Raw genomic sequence first — 13,044 nt, forward strand, 5'->3', positions numbered from 1 at the left:
TATCCATATGAATGATATGGCCTGTTTATGACATATTTAATTATGACTCAGCACGAATATTCACTCCTAACCGAGTAAACTAGACTATATATGAAACTAAACAATGTTGAAAATTCAATGCATTGTTTCAATCAAAAACTAATGGATCATCTTTTTGCCTCAACTTCCTTTTCCAATTATCACTCAATCAAAGGCAACAACATGGCTCACTTTCTCATCTTGTCTTGAATTGTACACTTTTGGACTAATTGGTTTGGGAATCTTGCGGTGGAGGTCTGTTCATATAATCAAACCAAACCTTCACATCAATATGAATCCAACAACAACATCATTATCATCTTTGTTGATGATCCTTGAAATCCACACGTCTACTACTAGATTCTTCACCTCAATGAGTGCACTAGTTGAAGAAAAAAAATCTATATTGGTGACAGATTGTCTCCTTTTCATGATTATTTCCAATTGTTTTTAGCATATAACACAGATCAAATATCACATTCAGTCACTGTTATGGGGCCTTCTTAAAGAACTCTCTCTTGTATGACTGACTAATAGTTGATATGGGCCAGAAAAATTCATTATCTAACTAGAACAAATCGATGGCCAACATGTGTCAGTCGATGGCTCACACTCTGAATGGTGTTCAATCTGTGTCTTTTAGTCGATCGAACTCTAGCCTCCTCTTCTCGACCATCAAAAGCAAAAAATCTGTTTTATTGATCAAATACCTAGTAGACTCCACAATCTAAGCCTCTGAGCCAAAACAAACAAAGATCAAAACTTATCCAATATCCAACTGAAGTATCATTAAACACTTCACCCAAAACTCTTGAGAAAAAAAATAGAGAAGAAACTGTCTTTATTCATTTGACCTCACTGCCTTAAACAGACTGAGGGCAGCCCTTCAGTGAGTGTCAATGAACAAGCTTTAAAGGCCTCATCATTTCATTGTCTTCATGATCCAAAATCTGCATGAAACAAACTGAAAAGGTGAGCATATCAATCAGTAGTGAACTAGATCATTTATATCTGAACATTTGGCAGTCATTAGAATGAAGAACATGTCCAAGCAATACCAGCCATTTACAGATCATTTGCTCAAACTTTTACAAAAGTCAAAAGAAAAAAAGCTTTCCAATTGTCTTCTTTATGGTCTTATTTCATGATAGACAAGTTGTGTCAGAGAGGAGATGTATAATATACTTGTTTTGTATCAAGTCTTTGTTTGATATCAAAGTGAAGTAAATCATTTATATCTCAAACTTTTATAAAAGTCAAAAAAATCTTTACAATTATTATCTTCTTTGTGGTGTGTTTATGTTGACATGCATGATAGATGAGTTGTGTATCATTTTTCCACTGCATTAATTGCTTGTCCATTCAGAAGCATTGACAATAAGTGAATGACTCACACAGTTCCAAAATAAATTTTAGCTTAATCATGATTCTTTGCTACTTCATTTAGTCAAGATAATGGTGTTAGTGATAGAGAGATATACAAGATGTAGAGATTATTTTGATGATTTAAAGATTTTTAAGTGGATTTGGGAAAAGAAAATTTATGAGAGTGAAACCAAAAAGAGAAAGGAGAGAAGAGGGATAGGAACCAAGAGAACTAAGAAATTGTGTACTTAAGCTTCTATGCACAATCTTTATAGTTAGTCGTAGATGTTAGACGACATCTCATTGTCAACATTGTTCACCTTTCAGCTCTCCCTCTCCGACTTCAACATCATCCTCTCATTGAGCTCACTTGCTCCATTCTCGATAGTTGCTAATCGACATCATATGTCAATAAAAGATGAAATTTGTCATCTCAATAGTTTCACACGATAGATCTCACGATCATTTGTGAAAAGGTAAATCGAAAAATTGTAGTTGGTCATTACGGAGGAGGACATTACTCATTGACATCGTACGATACTATTATCATAGACAACATTGTTAATGTTTGAACTCTCCTTTAGCTCTTACATCCCCCTTGATATCTTGCAACTTCTATACCCTACTAAGCATATCCTAAAAGGATGAGACCTTGTAAACGATACGAAAAGTGACTCGATCCATCCTAACCTAATGAGACACATGACCGACGAATCGATAGATCATGAGTCAACCATCAAAATCTAAAATTGCTAAGAAATTAGCTTATCCTCTTATCTCCATTTCCTAAGCACAATTATTTATGCTAAATTATTTTTATCTTCTCAATTTTTTTCCATCTTCGAAATTAAAGTTAAAATTAAGTTTAAAATTTAAACAAAAGGAAAAAAAAATAGAGACGGGAAAGAAAAGCAGAGTAGAACTTACGTGGCAGTGGTAGACGTATCCTGGCTCAGCGGTAGGGTCGAAGCTGTAGGCCCCGCCTTCCAGTGGGGCGAATCGCACCAGGACACGCGTCACCGCGCTGGGCATCATCTTGAACACGTTCTTCCAGCCCTGCTCGTGCGCCGGCACCGGCCGCCGCCGCCCCCTCGCAGCCATCTCCTCCGCCCCGCACGCCTTCGCGTCGTTCTTCTTCTGCATGCACTGACGTAGCTCCTCCGCGTCCTTCTCCTGCAGCTCCCGCTGCTCCAGCACTACGAACGCCGCCAGGTGCACGTGCAGCGGGTGGTTGTCTTCCGTCAAGTTGATTACTTCCCACACCTCGCTGCTCCCCTCCGCCGGCGTCTCCGTCGCTGGTGCCTCGTACGGCTGCGCGTTTAGGTAGAGGTGCGTCGGCTCATCCTCCGCGCTCACGTACTCGTACATCGCGATGTACCGCCGCGCCGCCACCCGGGCGACCTCAGGCGCCGGAAGCTCCGGTGCCAGCAGCGCAGGCACCCGCGACGGGTCGCTTTCGACCCTCCCGCGGCGAATAAGGAACTTCAACACCTGGCCATTGAGCGCGTCGGTGGGGTCCCCGCTCGGGTAGGGATACGGTGCGTCGTTGCCAAGGACGACGGCGTCAGCAGAGGATTCGGCGAAATCAATGACCACGTCGGCGATCTCGCTCGGGGCGAGGACGAATCGCCGCGAGGTGACAGGCCGCGCGAGGTAGTTTGCGTCGGAACCCACGTGTCGAAAACTGAGGCGGTCGTCGTTGACGAAGTAGAGGCCGAAGAAACGGGCGTTGCTGGCGTTGAGGATGCGGAAGCGGTAGCGGCGGCGGCGGACGCTGAGGAACGGCCATGCTTTACCGTTGACGACGATGGCCGCGCCGAAGTACTCCGGCTGCCATTGCGGGTGGATGGAGGGGTTGTTGCCAGTGGCGTTCATGAAGATGGAGCCGTCCGCGCGAAAAGAGCGGTCAAAGAGGACGAGGCGGCGGTCGAAGTCTCGGCCGGAGGGGAGGCCGAGGCGGTCCTCGAGGTCCGGCGAGCGGAGGGTGTAGGACCCAACGAGGCCGGCGAGGAGGTTGGCGCGGGTGAGGCCCATGGCGTGGTCGTGGTACCAGAGGTTGCCGGGCGGCTGCCGGTTGGGGTAGAAGGCGGTGGGGCCGGCGAAAGTGGGGCCGAGGGCCGCGAAGCCAGCGGTGAACCAGGCGTTGGAGTTGCCGTCGGAGGTCGGCGAGTGGACGCCGCCGTGGAGGTGGACGACTGTGGGGACGCCGGCGCCGGATGGCGGACGCGCGGTGGGGATGGTGGGGTCCCACGGGATGATGTGTTTCGACGGGAGGTGGTTGGTCCACGTCACGTAAGTGGGGACCCCGCGGATCGATTCGATGGTGGGACCCGGAACCGTGGCGGCTGCCTCGCTGTCGCCATACGCGAACACACGCGTCGCCGGTAAGTCTCTGTGGAATTTCTGTTTGCAATTTTAACAATTAATTAAAAAACATTTCACACACAAAAAATAATTAAAATATCGAAATAAATGTCGATATTTTCCGATAATTGCCAAATAGGCGTCGTCGGCACGCGGTAATTTTAATCGAGGCGTGCGATCCACGTGCACGGCACGTGCTACTTATGTGGCCAGTAATTTGTTTAGCACCAACTTAAAACATTTTAATTAACTAAATTAAGATATTACATCATCAAAAAGAGCATAAAGTAGAGTTTATTCAAATTAGAAGGGAAATTTCCATCTTAAAACCTTTTAAAATTAAGAGAAAACAATAAAAGTTTATTCTAAGACTTGGGAGGAAGATGTATCTAGCTACTTACCCAAAACTTTTGGTACATGCCGATAGTAAGATTGCCGGCGACAAAGGAGCCATTATAGTCGAAACCGTAGCCAAGAAGCATGGGCATGTTTGGGAGTTCGTCCACGAACATCTCGAGCTCGAAGAGGTCGAACAAGGAATTCTCATTGAGTGCTTGCTTAAGAGAAGATATGGAAAAAGAAGAAGAGAAGATTGTCAAGAGAAAAGAGAATAAGAAGAAGAAGGGTAGCTTACCCATGGAGCTAAAGGGAAGAACAAAGGATAAGGAATAAAACTCCTTGAGAGTTATTTATATGGAATAAAAATAGAGAAAGAATTCATAATAATTTCATAAAGTATTTAACCATGTAATAATAATAATAATAATCGGAAATTTTTATAAATTATTTTTTTTGGAAAAGTAAACAAAATAAGTGGTGGCCATTGCTGCAGCCGATGCATGAAAAGGAGCGGCTGGCTTCACATGCCTGCCTTTCTTGTCGCGTTTGCATGGATCTTCCATTTATTTATATTCCTTTTTTCCTGGGAAAAATATTTAGTGCCTAATTAAAAGATTTCCTTAAATGGAATCGTTGCTAGATACTGAGCTGGTTTGTTTCCATATAAATCATGCAAAAAATAATTACAATTAACCATATCAATATTGGCAATTACAAACATCCTTAATAAACAAAATATTAATAACATTAATGCATTAATGCTATGTTTGGATTGGAATGTTCATTAACTAACAAAAAGAGAAGGGAAAGAAAGGAAAGAGAGGAAAAGAGAACTATTTATATTTGGGAGAATAGAAAGTTTATTAACTTAACCTATGTTACCTTACTTAAGAAGAAAGGAAAAGGAATTAAAATTCAATATATAAAATTATAAAAATATATTTATTTTTTAAAATAAATCTACATGTGAAAAAAATATATATAGCTTATTAAACATATAAATGTAATTTTTTTTAATCAAAACCACCTTATGAAACCAATTAAAATTAATATTTACAATTTAAATAAATAAAAAATTTTAAAAATAATGAATAGATATATAATGAACATGTGAAGTATAAAATCTGTACACTTTGATACGACAACAAATAAATCAATATTTTTACATATATTTCTATAAAAATTTACTGATATAAAAAAGGAACGAAAAGATAGTGCTCAACGATAGAAATTTAAAAAATTTAGATTAAATAAATTAAATAAGTTATTTAAGAATTAATATTTTAAAACAGAGATAAAATTGAAAGAAATAATATTTAAAGTTGTCTTCCCCTTCCTTATATCCCAAATTGAAATATAAGAAAATCTCTCTTTTCATAGATAAGGAAGGTTAAAACTTACCCTTCCTTACCCTCCCTCCTCTTCCCTCACTCCTTTACAAATAAGGTTAAAAGTTCTCTTTCCTTTATTTACCTTCTTTCCCCTTCCCTCACCTCCTCCTAAACAAAGCGTAAAGGATTAGAAATTACTGATCTAATCACCAAAATATGTTTCACAGGTTTCAAATTCACAAAATTTACAAAAGACAGCAACCACCTGTGTGTTCCATGGCCTCAACGGCCTCAGCTGCCACCTGGGGTGGAGTTTCTGTGGCCGGAGGAGTTGCCCGATGACGACGAATCGACTTTCAGGTGACTGGGCAGAGGCAATATCTTATGGAAGCATTTGCGGAAGCTGAAAGTATGGGAACTTCCATGGATGGAACGCTTTGATTCCTTCTCCGATCTTAATTGTGGATTCAGGGTGTCCTTTCTTCAGCAAGTCCAGAAGTACCAGGTACTCATACTGCAAACACACAAATAAATCAAGGGATTATCATAAGTATTAGTAATTTAGTTTGATTCATGAATTGTTATTCATTTCTTTTGCATCTCGTCGATAGTTGTAATACATGATAGACTTGGCTTTTCCTTGCATTGTGACGATCGCAGCAGCCAACTGCAGTGGCCAAGTTAGAAAGATTAGGATAAGGAGAAAGTAGATGTGATTAGAACCGAAGTCTCAAGGCTAAGATCAAGGACTATTAAATCTCTGTGATCACCATTAAGTTGACCTAAATTCAGGAGTTAATTTGAAACTCAAACTAAACTGCGTGATAAACTGGCCCAACTACAGGTAATCCGAGATCCATCAGGGCTGATAAGAACAACAAACAATCAAGGGTTTGAAAGTCTGACCAGTTTTGGTTAATGCTTATAGAGCATTTAGGACTTGAATTTGAGAAGTCAAGACATCAAAACTTACAGATCCTAGATTCTCAAGACTTAAATTTTGGCAAAAATTTTCTTGTATCGTGCCAGCATAATCGATAGACAAAAGAACTAGATATGAAGAGAACAAATCAGATTGGGTAGTCCTTCCAGTGAGGGGTGTGTAGTGACGGTCTGCAGCCATGATATGATTCTTTTAATTTTTGAGGGAATTTTTGGTAATTTAGGGATGTTTCAGTCATCTGAAACCATCTGAATTGGTAAAAAGGAGCAAACTGTGGGTCTGAGTCCATGGTCAATGCTTGATAGAACACGCAGGACGTGCCCAATCCAGCACAAGGCTAGCCAAAAATTGCCCGGCCTGACCTTGAAATCAAATTGTACCTAGCCAATACTATTTAGGGAGAATTCATATCCCTGCCCCATGCAACAAGTAGGGAATCAGCATCTTCCTATCCATTGACCCAATACCATCTAGTTAAACCTCCACTTATTCACTTGACATTGTTGTATGACATTTGTGCTAGCCTTGAGTGCACTATCTACTTTTCAAATTCACCTTAATCAACCTCTTCCTTGGGAATTCATTTTCCTTCCATTTGCTTAATCACTTCTTTTCACTTGTAACTTCCCCTCCTTCCATTCATTTGAAGATTTCCACTCTATCACAACTTTCACTCCTCAAGTAAACTGATCCTAAATCAATAATGGTTGAATGAATGCCAAGTAATTACATATTAAACAATTTCCAGTTATTAACAATCGCAAGAAAAGGTTAAGATGGATGATTGGATATACAACCAAAATGAAATCTCTTCCTGACCTAAATAGAACACTCAGAACTACATAGGACAAGCCAAAATAGCAGGTTAATGATCAAATTTCAACGAAGGTTTTCTTTTCTACAGGCAATCACGCATTTAAATTCAGATAGCAATAAAGAAATTTGCAACAGTACCAATGAAAAGAAGGAAACTTCACAAAAGGAACAAAAAGAAAAATGAAAATCTCACCTTGTTGAAATCCAGATTGAAGTTTCAGGAAGTATTGGTACATCTCGGTCGACGATCCAAACACCTTCGGCCCTAGACGTGCTCCCTCGGTCTTTACTTCTTCCAATGGCTCCTCCACCTTCTGCTTCCGACACTTCGAATCGCGGCTCTCCACATTCCCCTCCTCCCTTCCCCGTTTCTCAGCGCCACATTCGCATTCCTTCAGCACCTCTCCCGCCCATGCTCCTGGCGCGCGACCAACCGGAGCTTCTCCGCGAACTCTTCCACCATGATCGAAGATAAAAAGCTGAGAATGGCGGTTCGACTGAAACAAACCCTAGCCGTCAACTTACATTTGAAGGACGGTTTAGATCGTAATGCCGGCGCTGTTGATGCGGTGGAGCCTATTCGGCCCATTAAGATTTCGGCCCACATGATCTGCTTTGTGGACCACACCAGGCCCAAATCAATAGCGTTGACTTGCCAGTCGTCGCGCATTAGGTATCGATTCCACTAGTCAAAGTCAAAGATCTATAAAGTCAAAAAGGAAATATATATATATATATATCATGATTTTTAAATGAAGTAAGTCTTGAAAGTGACCGAAAGAGCAATGACAACTATAATTATTGACACCAAGTCTTCAAAACCTCTTCTTTTGTTTCACATTTAGTCATTTGTCCTTGTTTCCTTCAATGAAAATTAAATGAGGTGATAATGTCATTTTGTCTTCACTTAGATTTATTTTATTCCATCTCAATTTTTTCCCTATAGTCCTTAGTTTTAAGTTAATTTACAACCAAACAAACACACATCCCATAATGTTAAATTTAGTGAACTACAGGGGGGCAATGTGATATTCTCCCCGTCCGCATAGAAGACCCAGAAAAGTCGCGTAGAAAAGCATTTTGTTTGTTTATTATTTTTTGTGAACAAGAACAAACGCTGCGGATTTGGGCGAGGCGATTTCCGCCAAGCAGAAAAGTTGGGAGAAGCTTTGTTGGATCGACGAGTATAGGTCGCATCGGCCATGGATAGGAATCTTGCTGTCAGATTCAACGAATGTGGACAGGTTTGGGCCATTCAATCCGCTCCCTCCCCCGTCAAAGTTCCACTTGGCGCGGAGGCGAGGATCAGATTGACGGCAGCGAATGGGCAGGAAGTTGGCGATCGGGGGATTTAATCCTTCGGCCCACCCCTCTCTGCAACAGTGCTCGCGCAAGCGATTTCTTTCTTGACTTTTTCTTGCGAATCTGTGGAACTGCGGTGGTAGTGGTGGTGGGAGCGAGACTTGGGAGGAAGTGGAGGCAATCGTCAGTGGCTTCCAAGTACAGTTTTAGTTTGGCTTCCTAAAGGTGAGTTCTGATTGGTTTCTTCCTCTTCCTTTTCTTTTTCCTTATCGTAGTGTTCGTTGCCATCAAAAGGTCCACTCTTCCCACTAGAAAACGGTTTCAAACTGGTCGATTCGTCTGAATTCCTCCCACCCTTTGTGCTTTTATGACCTGAAAAAAAATCCTTTTTTCCTTTTCCTCTTTCTTCATTGAATAGTTATAGGTTGCTTTTTGTTCGTCTCCATCTCGATGATAAGTTTAAGAGCGTTTTGCACATGCAACGTTGAACCCTTTTTGCAAGCGTGCCTGTGATTTTCCCTAGAAGTAAACGTTAAACAGTTTCTCAGTAGTGGAAGAGAACGAACCTTTTTTTCTTTCTTTTGAAATTGATCATCATCGATTTTCTGCTGCATTGGACTTTCTGAAAGCGATCATTATCGACATATATAATTCTAAAGAACGTTTTGCAGATCGCCGAACAAGTCAACTCTTGTTGGCTGGTCTACTCCTATAGATTCTCACTAGTACTATCAATCAAGCAAGAAAATTTGGATGCATAGTTTGACCAGGAACCAGCTTTAGATTTGTATTAATTTTAATGAGAAGGAAATTTCTATCATTCTTCACTAGCTTGAATACAGGCTTCATACCATCTAGATTCAGAATCGGCAATAGTTGTTTGAGAGAGAGAGAGAGTTGAGGAATTCAAACAGGATATGTTTGTTGTTCAGTGCTATATGTTGGCTCTGCTTGCGTTTGAGCAAATTACCTATGATTTGAGAATTTCTGGTATAACTGATAATTCTATTAGGTCCTTAAAGGAACAAGTAGGATTTCCTGTTTCAAACCTAAATTTTGTGTCGTTTTTGTTTTCTTTTCCGTCTTTTCTTATGATTCTAGAACATTTGAAAACAACTGCATTATCTTTTTATCGTGTCTCTTTTTCTTTTGTTTTCTTGTGTCACAGTATCTTCTTATATTTCACCAGCTACTCCGTTGATTTCTGAACATTCTTTTGCTTCTCCTGCTGGACTCCAGCTTCTAGGAACAAACCGAACAATGGTGCAGCCAGTCTCTGCTGAAGCTGATAACAATGATTTCGAGGCACACGGCCTTTCTCCCCCTGGCAATCTGACTGAGAATTCGAAGGATATTCACAAGGTGGGGCTCCCACAGAAGAGGAAGCTCGTCAGTGAGTTTGCAGACACATTGAAAGAGACATTCTTCGCAGATGATCCTCTGCGCCCTTACAAGGATCAACCCAGAGCAAGGAAGCTGGTGTTGGGCCTTCAGTTCTTGTTTCCAATCCTTGAATGGGGAAGAAACTACGACCTTACTAAGTTCAAAGGTGACATTGTTGCTGGTTTAACGATAGCTAGTCTTTGCATCCCTCAGGTATGCATAACTGGAAATGGTTAGATTGTTCGATTTGATTATATATAATTTACAAGGTCATTTCTCTCTTCGAGTAGGACATCGGATACGCGAAGCTTGCTAACATGGATCCAAAATATGGGCTCTGTAAGTCATACTTGGTTAGAACACGAGAACTGAAACTTTACAGTCAACTAATTTTGTGCTCTGATTTTCAGACTCTAGTTTTGTTCCGCCGCTAATTTACGCGGCAATGGGTAGCTCGAGGGACATTGCTATCGGACCAGTTGCAGTCGTGTCCCTCTTGATCGGAACTCTCGTACGGAGGGAAATAGATCCTACAACTAACAAGGAAGAGTATCAGCAGCTTGTATTTACAGCAACCTTCTTTGCTGGTGTCACTCAGGCAGCACTTGGTTTCCTGAGGTGATCTCTATCTCTTTCTCTGAGATGTGTGTTTGTGTGTGGAAAGTTAATCCAACATCTATTATATGTGTCACAGATTAGGATTCCTTGTCGAATTCCTATCGCATGCTGCCATTGTAGGATTTATGGCTGGAGCTGCAATTACGATTGCTCTTCAGCAGCTGAAAGGATTTCTTGGCATTCGAAATTTTACGAAGAATACCGATATCGTTTCGGTGATGAAGTCGGTTTGGGGTTCGGTTCACCATGGGGTATAGCTACAAACTCTCCATTTTTTTTCTCTTGTGAGGACGATGTTTGGCGAATCTTATTCAAAGTTTACCATGTTGCAGTGGAACTGGCAGACGATATTGATCGGGACGGTCTTCTTGGCATTTCTGTTATCGGCTAAGTACATTGTATGCACAGAATTCTCATTTCTGGAAGCCTGAAAGAGTAGAACACATATGATTCATGGTTTTGAGTAACACTATATTTTTACAGGGCAAGAAAAACAAGAAATTTTTCTGGGTACCTGCAATTGCACCATTGATATCAGTGGTCCTGTCGACTCTTTTCGTATATATAACAAGGGCCGATGAGCACGGTGTACAGATTGTATGTTCTCAGCTCCCCTACATCTGTTCGCGAAAGGCGAACGGTGTTTGATTTAGATCACTGATTCTTGTTTGATGTTGCAGGTGCGAAAGATAGAAAAAGGACTCAACCCATCCTCGATCGACCGGATTCACTTCCATGGTCATTACGCTGCAAAAGGATTCAGAATTGGCGCGATAGTTGCACTGATAGCCTTGACGGTAATTAACCTCTAAACCTGATTTCAGAACTAAAACACAAAATTTCCTTTTACAAACTGGAAGTTGAAAACAAAAATGGTGCACATGCATCAGGAAGCAATTGCAATTGGAAGAACATTTGCTGCCATGAAGGACTATCAATTGGACGGGAACAAGGAAATGGTTGCACTTGGAACCATGAACATAGTCGGTTCGATGACTTCTTGCTATGCCGCTACCGGTAACATATATAAGTGAAAATTTTGTTTTGTGAGAATCACTATGATAATAAGTTCTTGAAACATACCTTTCCTACAGGTTCATTTTCGCGATCGGCTGTAAATTTCATGGCTGGCTGTCAAACAGCGGTATCGAATATCATTATGTCAATGATCGTGATGCTTACCTTGCTAGTAATCACTCCCCTCTTCAAATACACCCCGAACGCGATACTTTCGGCCATCATCATTTCTGCCGTGATCAGTCTCATTGATTTTGAAGCTGCAACTCTCATCTGGAAGGTCGATAAGTTAGATTTCATCGCATGCATGGGAGCTTTCCTCGGTGTTGTTTTTGTATCTGTAGAGATTGGCCTCCTGATTGCTGTAAGTTCCTCCTTGCGATCGATCACAGAAAGCTCTGGTTTTTCGCTAGTAACAACTGCATTTAGATAGTTTGTTCCTGCAAATATAGGTCAGCATATCGATTGCGAAGATCCTTCTGCAAGTAACAAGGCCACGAACTGCTTTACTTGGGCATATTCCTCGAACTACAATCTATAGAAACATCGAACAATACCCGGAAGCAACCAAGGTCCCAGGAGCTTTGATAGTGCGAATCGACTCTGCTGTCTATTTCACAAACTCGAACTATGTCAAAGAGAGGTAAAGTTTACGACCCAAGCAACACTAGGCATCGTCTTTGACGATGATTATTAATGGTAAAGTTCATACTGCTCTTTCAAAAACCAACAACTTGGTAACATATTTGCAGGATCCTTAGATGGTTGAGGGATGAAGAAGAGCAGCTACATGCTAAAACTCCACCAAAAATAACTTTCCTGATAGTTGAAATGTCGCGTAAGCAGCTAAACTCTTTTCTCTTCACATTCTTATTCAATGATCGAGATGTAAATCAAATTGCATGTCATTTATCCTTTTCAATCGCCTCATCATTTTGCAGCTGTTATAGACATCGACACGAGCGGACTCCATGCCTTCGAAGAACTGTATAGGGCCCTCCGAAAGCGTGAAGTCCAGGTTAGTGGTGTTATAGTTCCAGGTCTCCAATCTACCAACACCAAAACTAATGTTTGCCATTGTTATGTCTACATCTTTCTTCCTCTAGCTTGTTCTTGCAAATCCCGGCCCTGTGGTGATTCAGAAGCTCCACGCGGCGAAGTTCACAGAGCTCATCGGCGAGGATAATATATTCCTCTCAGTCAGCGAAGCCGTGATGGCTTGTGCTCCAAAAACACTTGAAGTTGTATAGAGTTCGAGCTTGGAATGTAATGAAGCACACAAAGCGGTGAACCACTCCCTCTCAAAACAAAAGGTGTTGATATTTGTTATGGGAGGCTCATAACAAAATGGAATACTCTATGAACGTGGAATATTTACAAACAGATTGCAATGCCATAAATATGAGCCATAGGTTAGTAGAGGCAAAGTTACAATAAGTGGTGTTTTGGATGGCTTTAATGTATTAATGCATTGAATCTTTTACACTGTTAGAGATTTGTCGATTGAACAAGGAAAGAAATTAACCAAGAGAAGAAAAAAAAGGAAAA

The 13,044-nt window shown here is 41.1% G+C and overlaps 2 protein-coding genes and 1 pseudogene across 2 annotated transcripts; 1 reads left to right on the top strand and 2 right to left on the bottom strand.

The window, feature by feature from the left end:
• Nucleotides 1-695: 695 nt before the first annotated feature.
• On the bottom strand, nt 696-4,395 carry LOC141827296 (multicopper oxidase LPR1-like). Its single transcript, XM_074714510.1, has 3 exons — nt 4,149-4,395; nt 2,311-3,786; nt 696-968 (listed from the first exon to the last, which is right to left on the bottom strand). Exons 1-3 carry the CDS (start codon nt 4,383-4,385, stop codon nt 915-917), a joined length of 1,767 nt encoding a protein of 588 aa, XP_074570611.1. The 5' UTR covers nt 4,386-4,395; the 3' UTR covers nt 696-914.
• Nucleotides 4,396-5,654: 1,259 nt separating this feature from the next.
• LOC141826974 (protein EMBRYO DEFECTIVE 514-like) lies at nt 5,655-7,846 on the bottom strand (annotated as a pseudogene).
• Nucleotides 7,847-8,309: 463 nt separating this feature from the next.
• LOC141827294 (sulfate transporter 1.2-like) lies at nt 8,310-12,976 on the top strand. The gene is made up of 14 exons (XM_074714508.1): nt 8,310-8,703; nt 9,718-10,074; nt 10,152-10,200; nt 10,272-10,479; nt 10,556-10,730; nt 10,812-10,877; nt 10,963-11,076; nt 11,160-11,276; nt 11,370-11,496; nt 11,574-11,860; nt 11,949-12,139; nt 12,249-12,334; nt 12,438-12,514; nt 12,603-12,976. The coding sequence occupies exons 2-14, from the start codon at nt 9,739-9,741 to the stop codon at nt 12,744-12,746; spliced, it is 1,977 nt and encodes a 658-aa protein (XP_074570609.1). The 5' UTR covers nt 8,310-8,703; nt 9,718-9,738; the 3' UTR covers nt 12,747-12,976.
• Nucleotides 12,977-13,044: the final 68 nt, after the last annotated feature.

Source organism: Curcuma longa, chromosome 4, assembly GCF_044706935.1.
Source record: "Curcuma longa cultivar G26 ecotype Majalengka, Jawa Barat chromosome 4, ITB_CL_G26_1.1, whole genome shotgun sequence".
NCBI classification, from domain to species: Eukaryota; Viridiplantae; Streptophyta; class Magnoliopsida; order Zingiberales; family Zingiberaceae; genus Curcuma; species Curcuma longa.

What these genes read in the sequence shown, in the direction of transcription:
- LOC141827296 (XM_074714510.1), bottom strand. Translation starts at nt 4,385, where the DNA reads ATGGGTAAGCTACCCTTCTTCTTCTTATTCTCTTTTCTCTTGACAATC. An exon ending in GCATGTACCAAAAGTTTTGG is followed by an intron (nt 3,787 to 4,148) that starts GTAAGTAGCTAG and finishes AATTGCAAACAG; the next exon opens with AAATTCCACAGAGACTTACC. An exon ending in GATACGTCTACCACTGCCAC is followed by an intron (nt 969 to 2,310) that starts GTAAGTTCTACT and finishes TGTTTCATGCAG; the next exon opens with ATTTTGGATCATGAAGACAA.
- LOC141827294 (XM_074714508.1), top strand. Translation starts at nt 9,739, where the DNA reads ATGGTGCAGCCAGTCTCTGCTGAAGCTGATAACAATGATTTCGAGGCA. An exon ending in GGATCCAAAATATGGGCTCT is followed by an intron (nt 10,201 to 10,271) that starts GTAAGTCATACT and finishes TCTGATTTTCAG; the next exon opens with ACTCTAGTTTTGTTCCGCCG. An exon ending in TCGAACTATGTCAAAGAGAG is followed by an intron (nt 12,140 to 12,248) that starts GTAAAGTTTACG and finishes ACATATTTGCAG; the next exon opens with GATCCTTAGATGGTTGAGGG.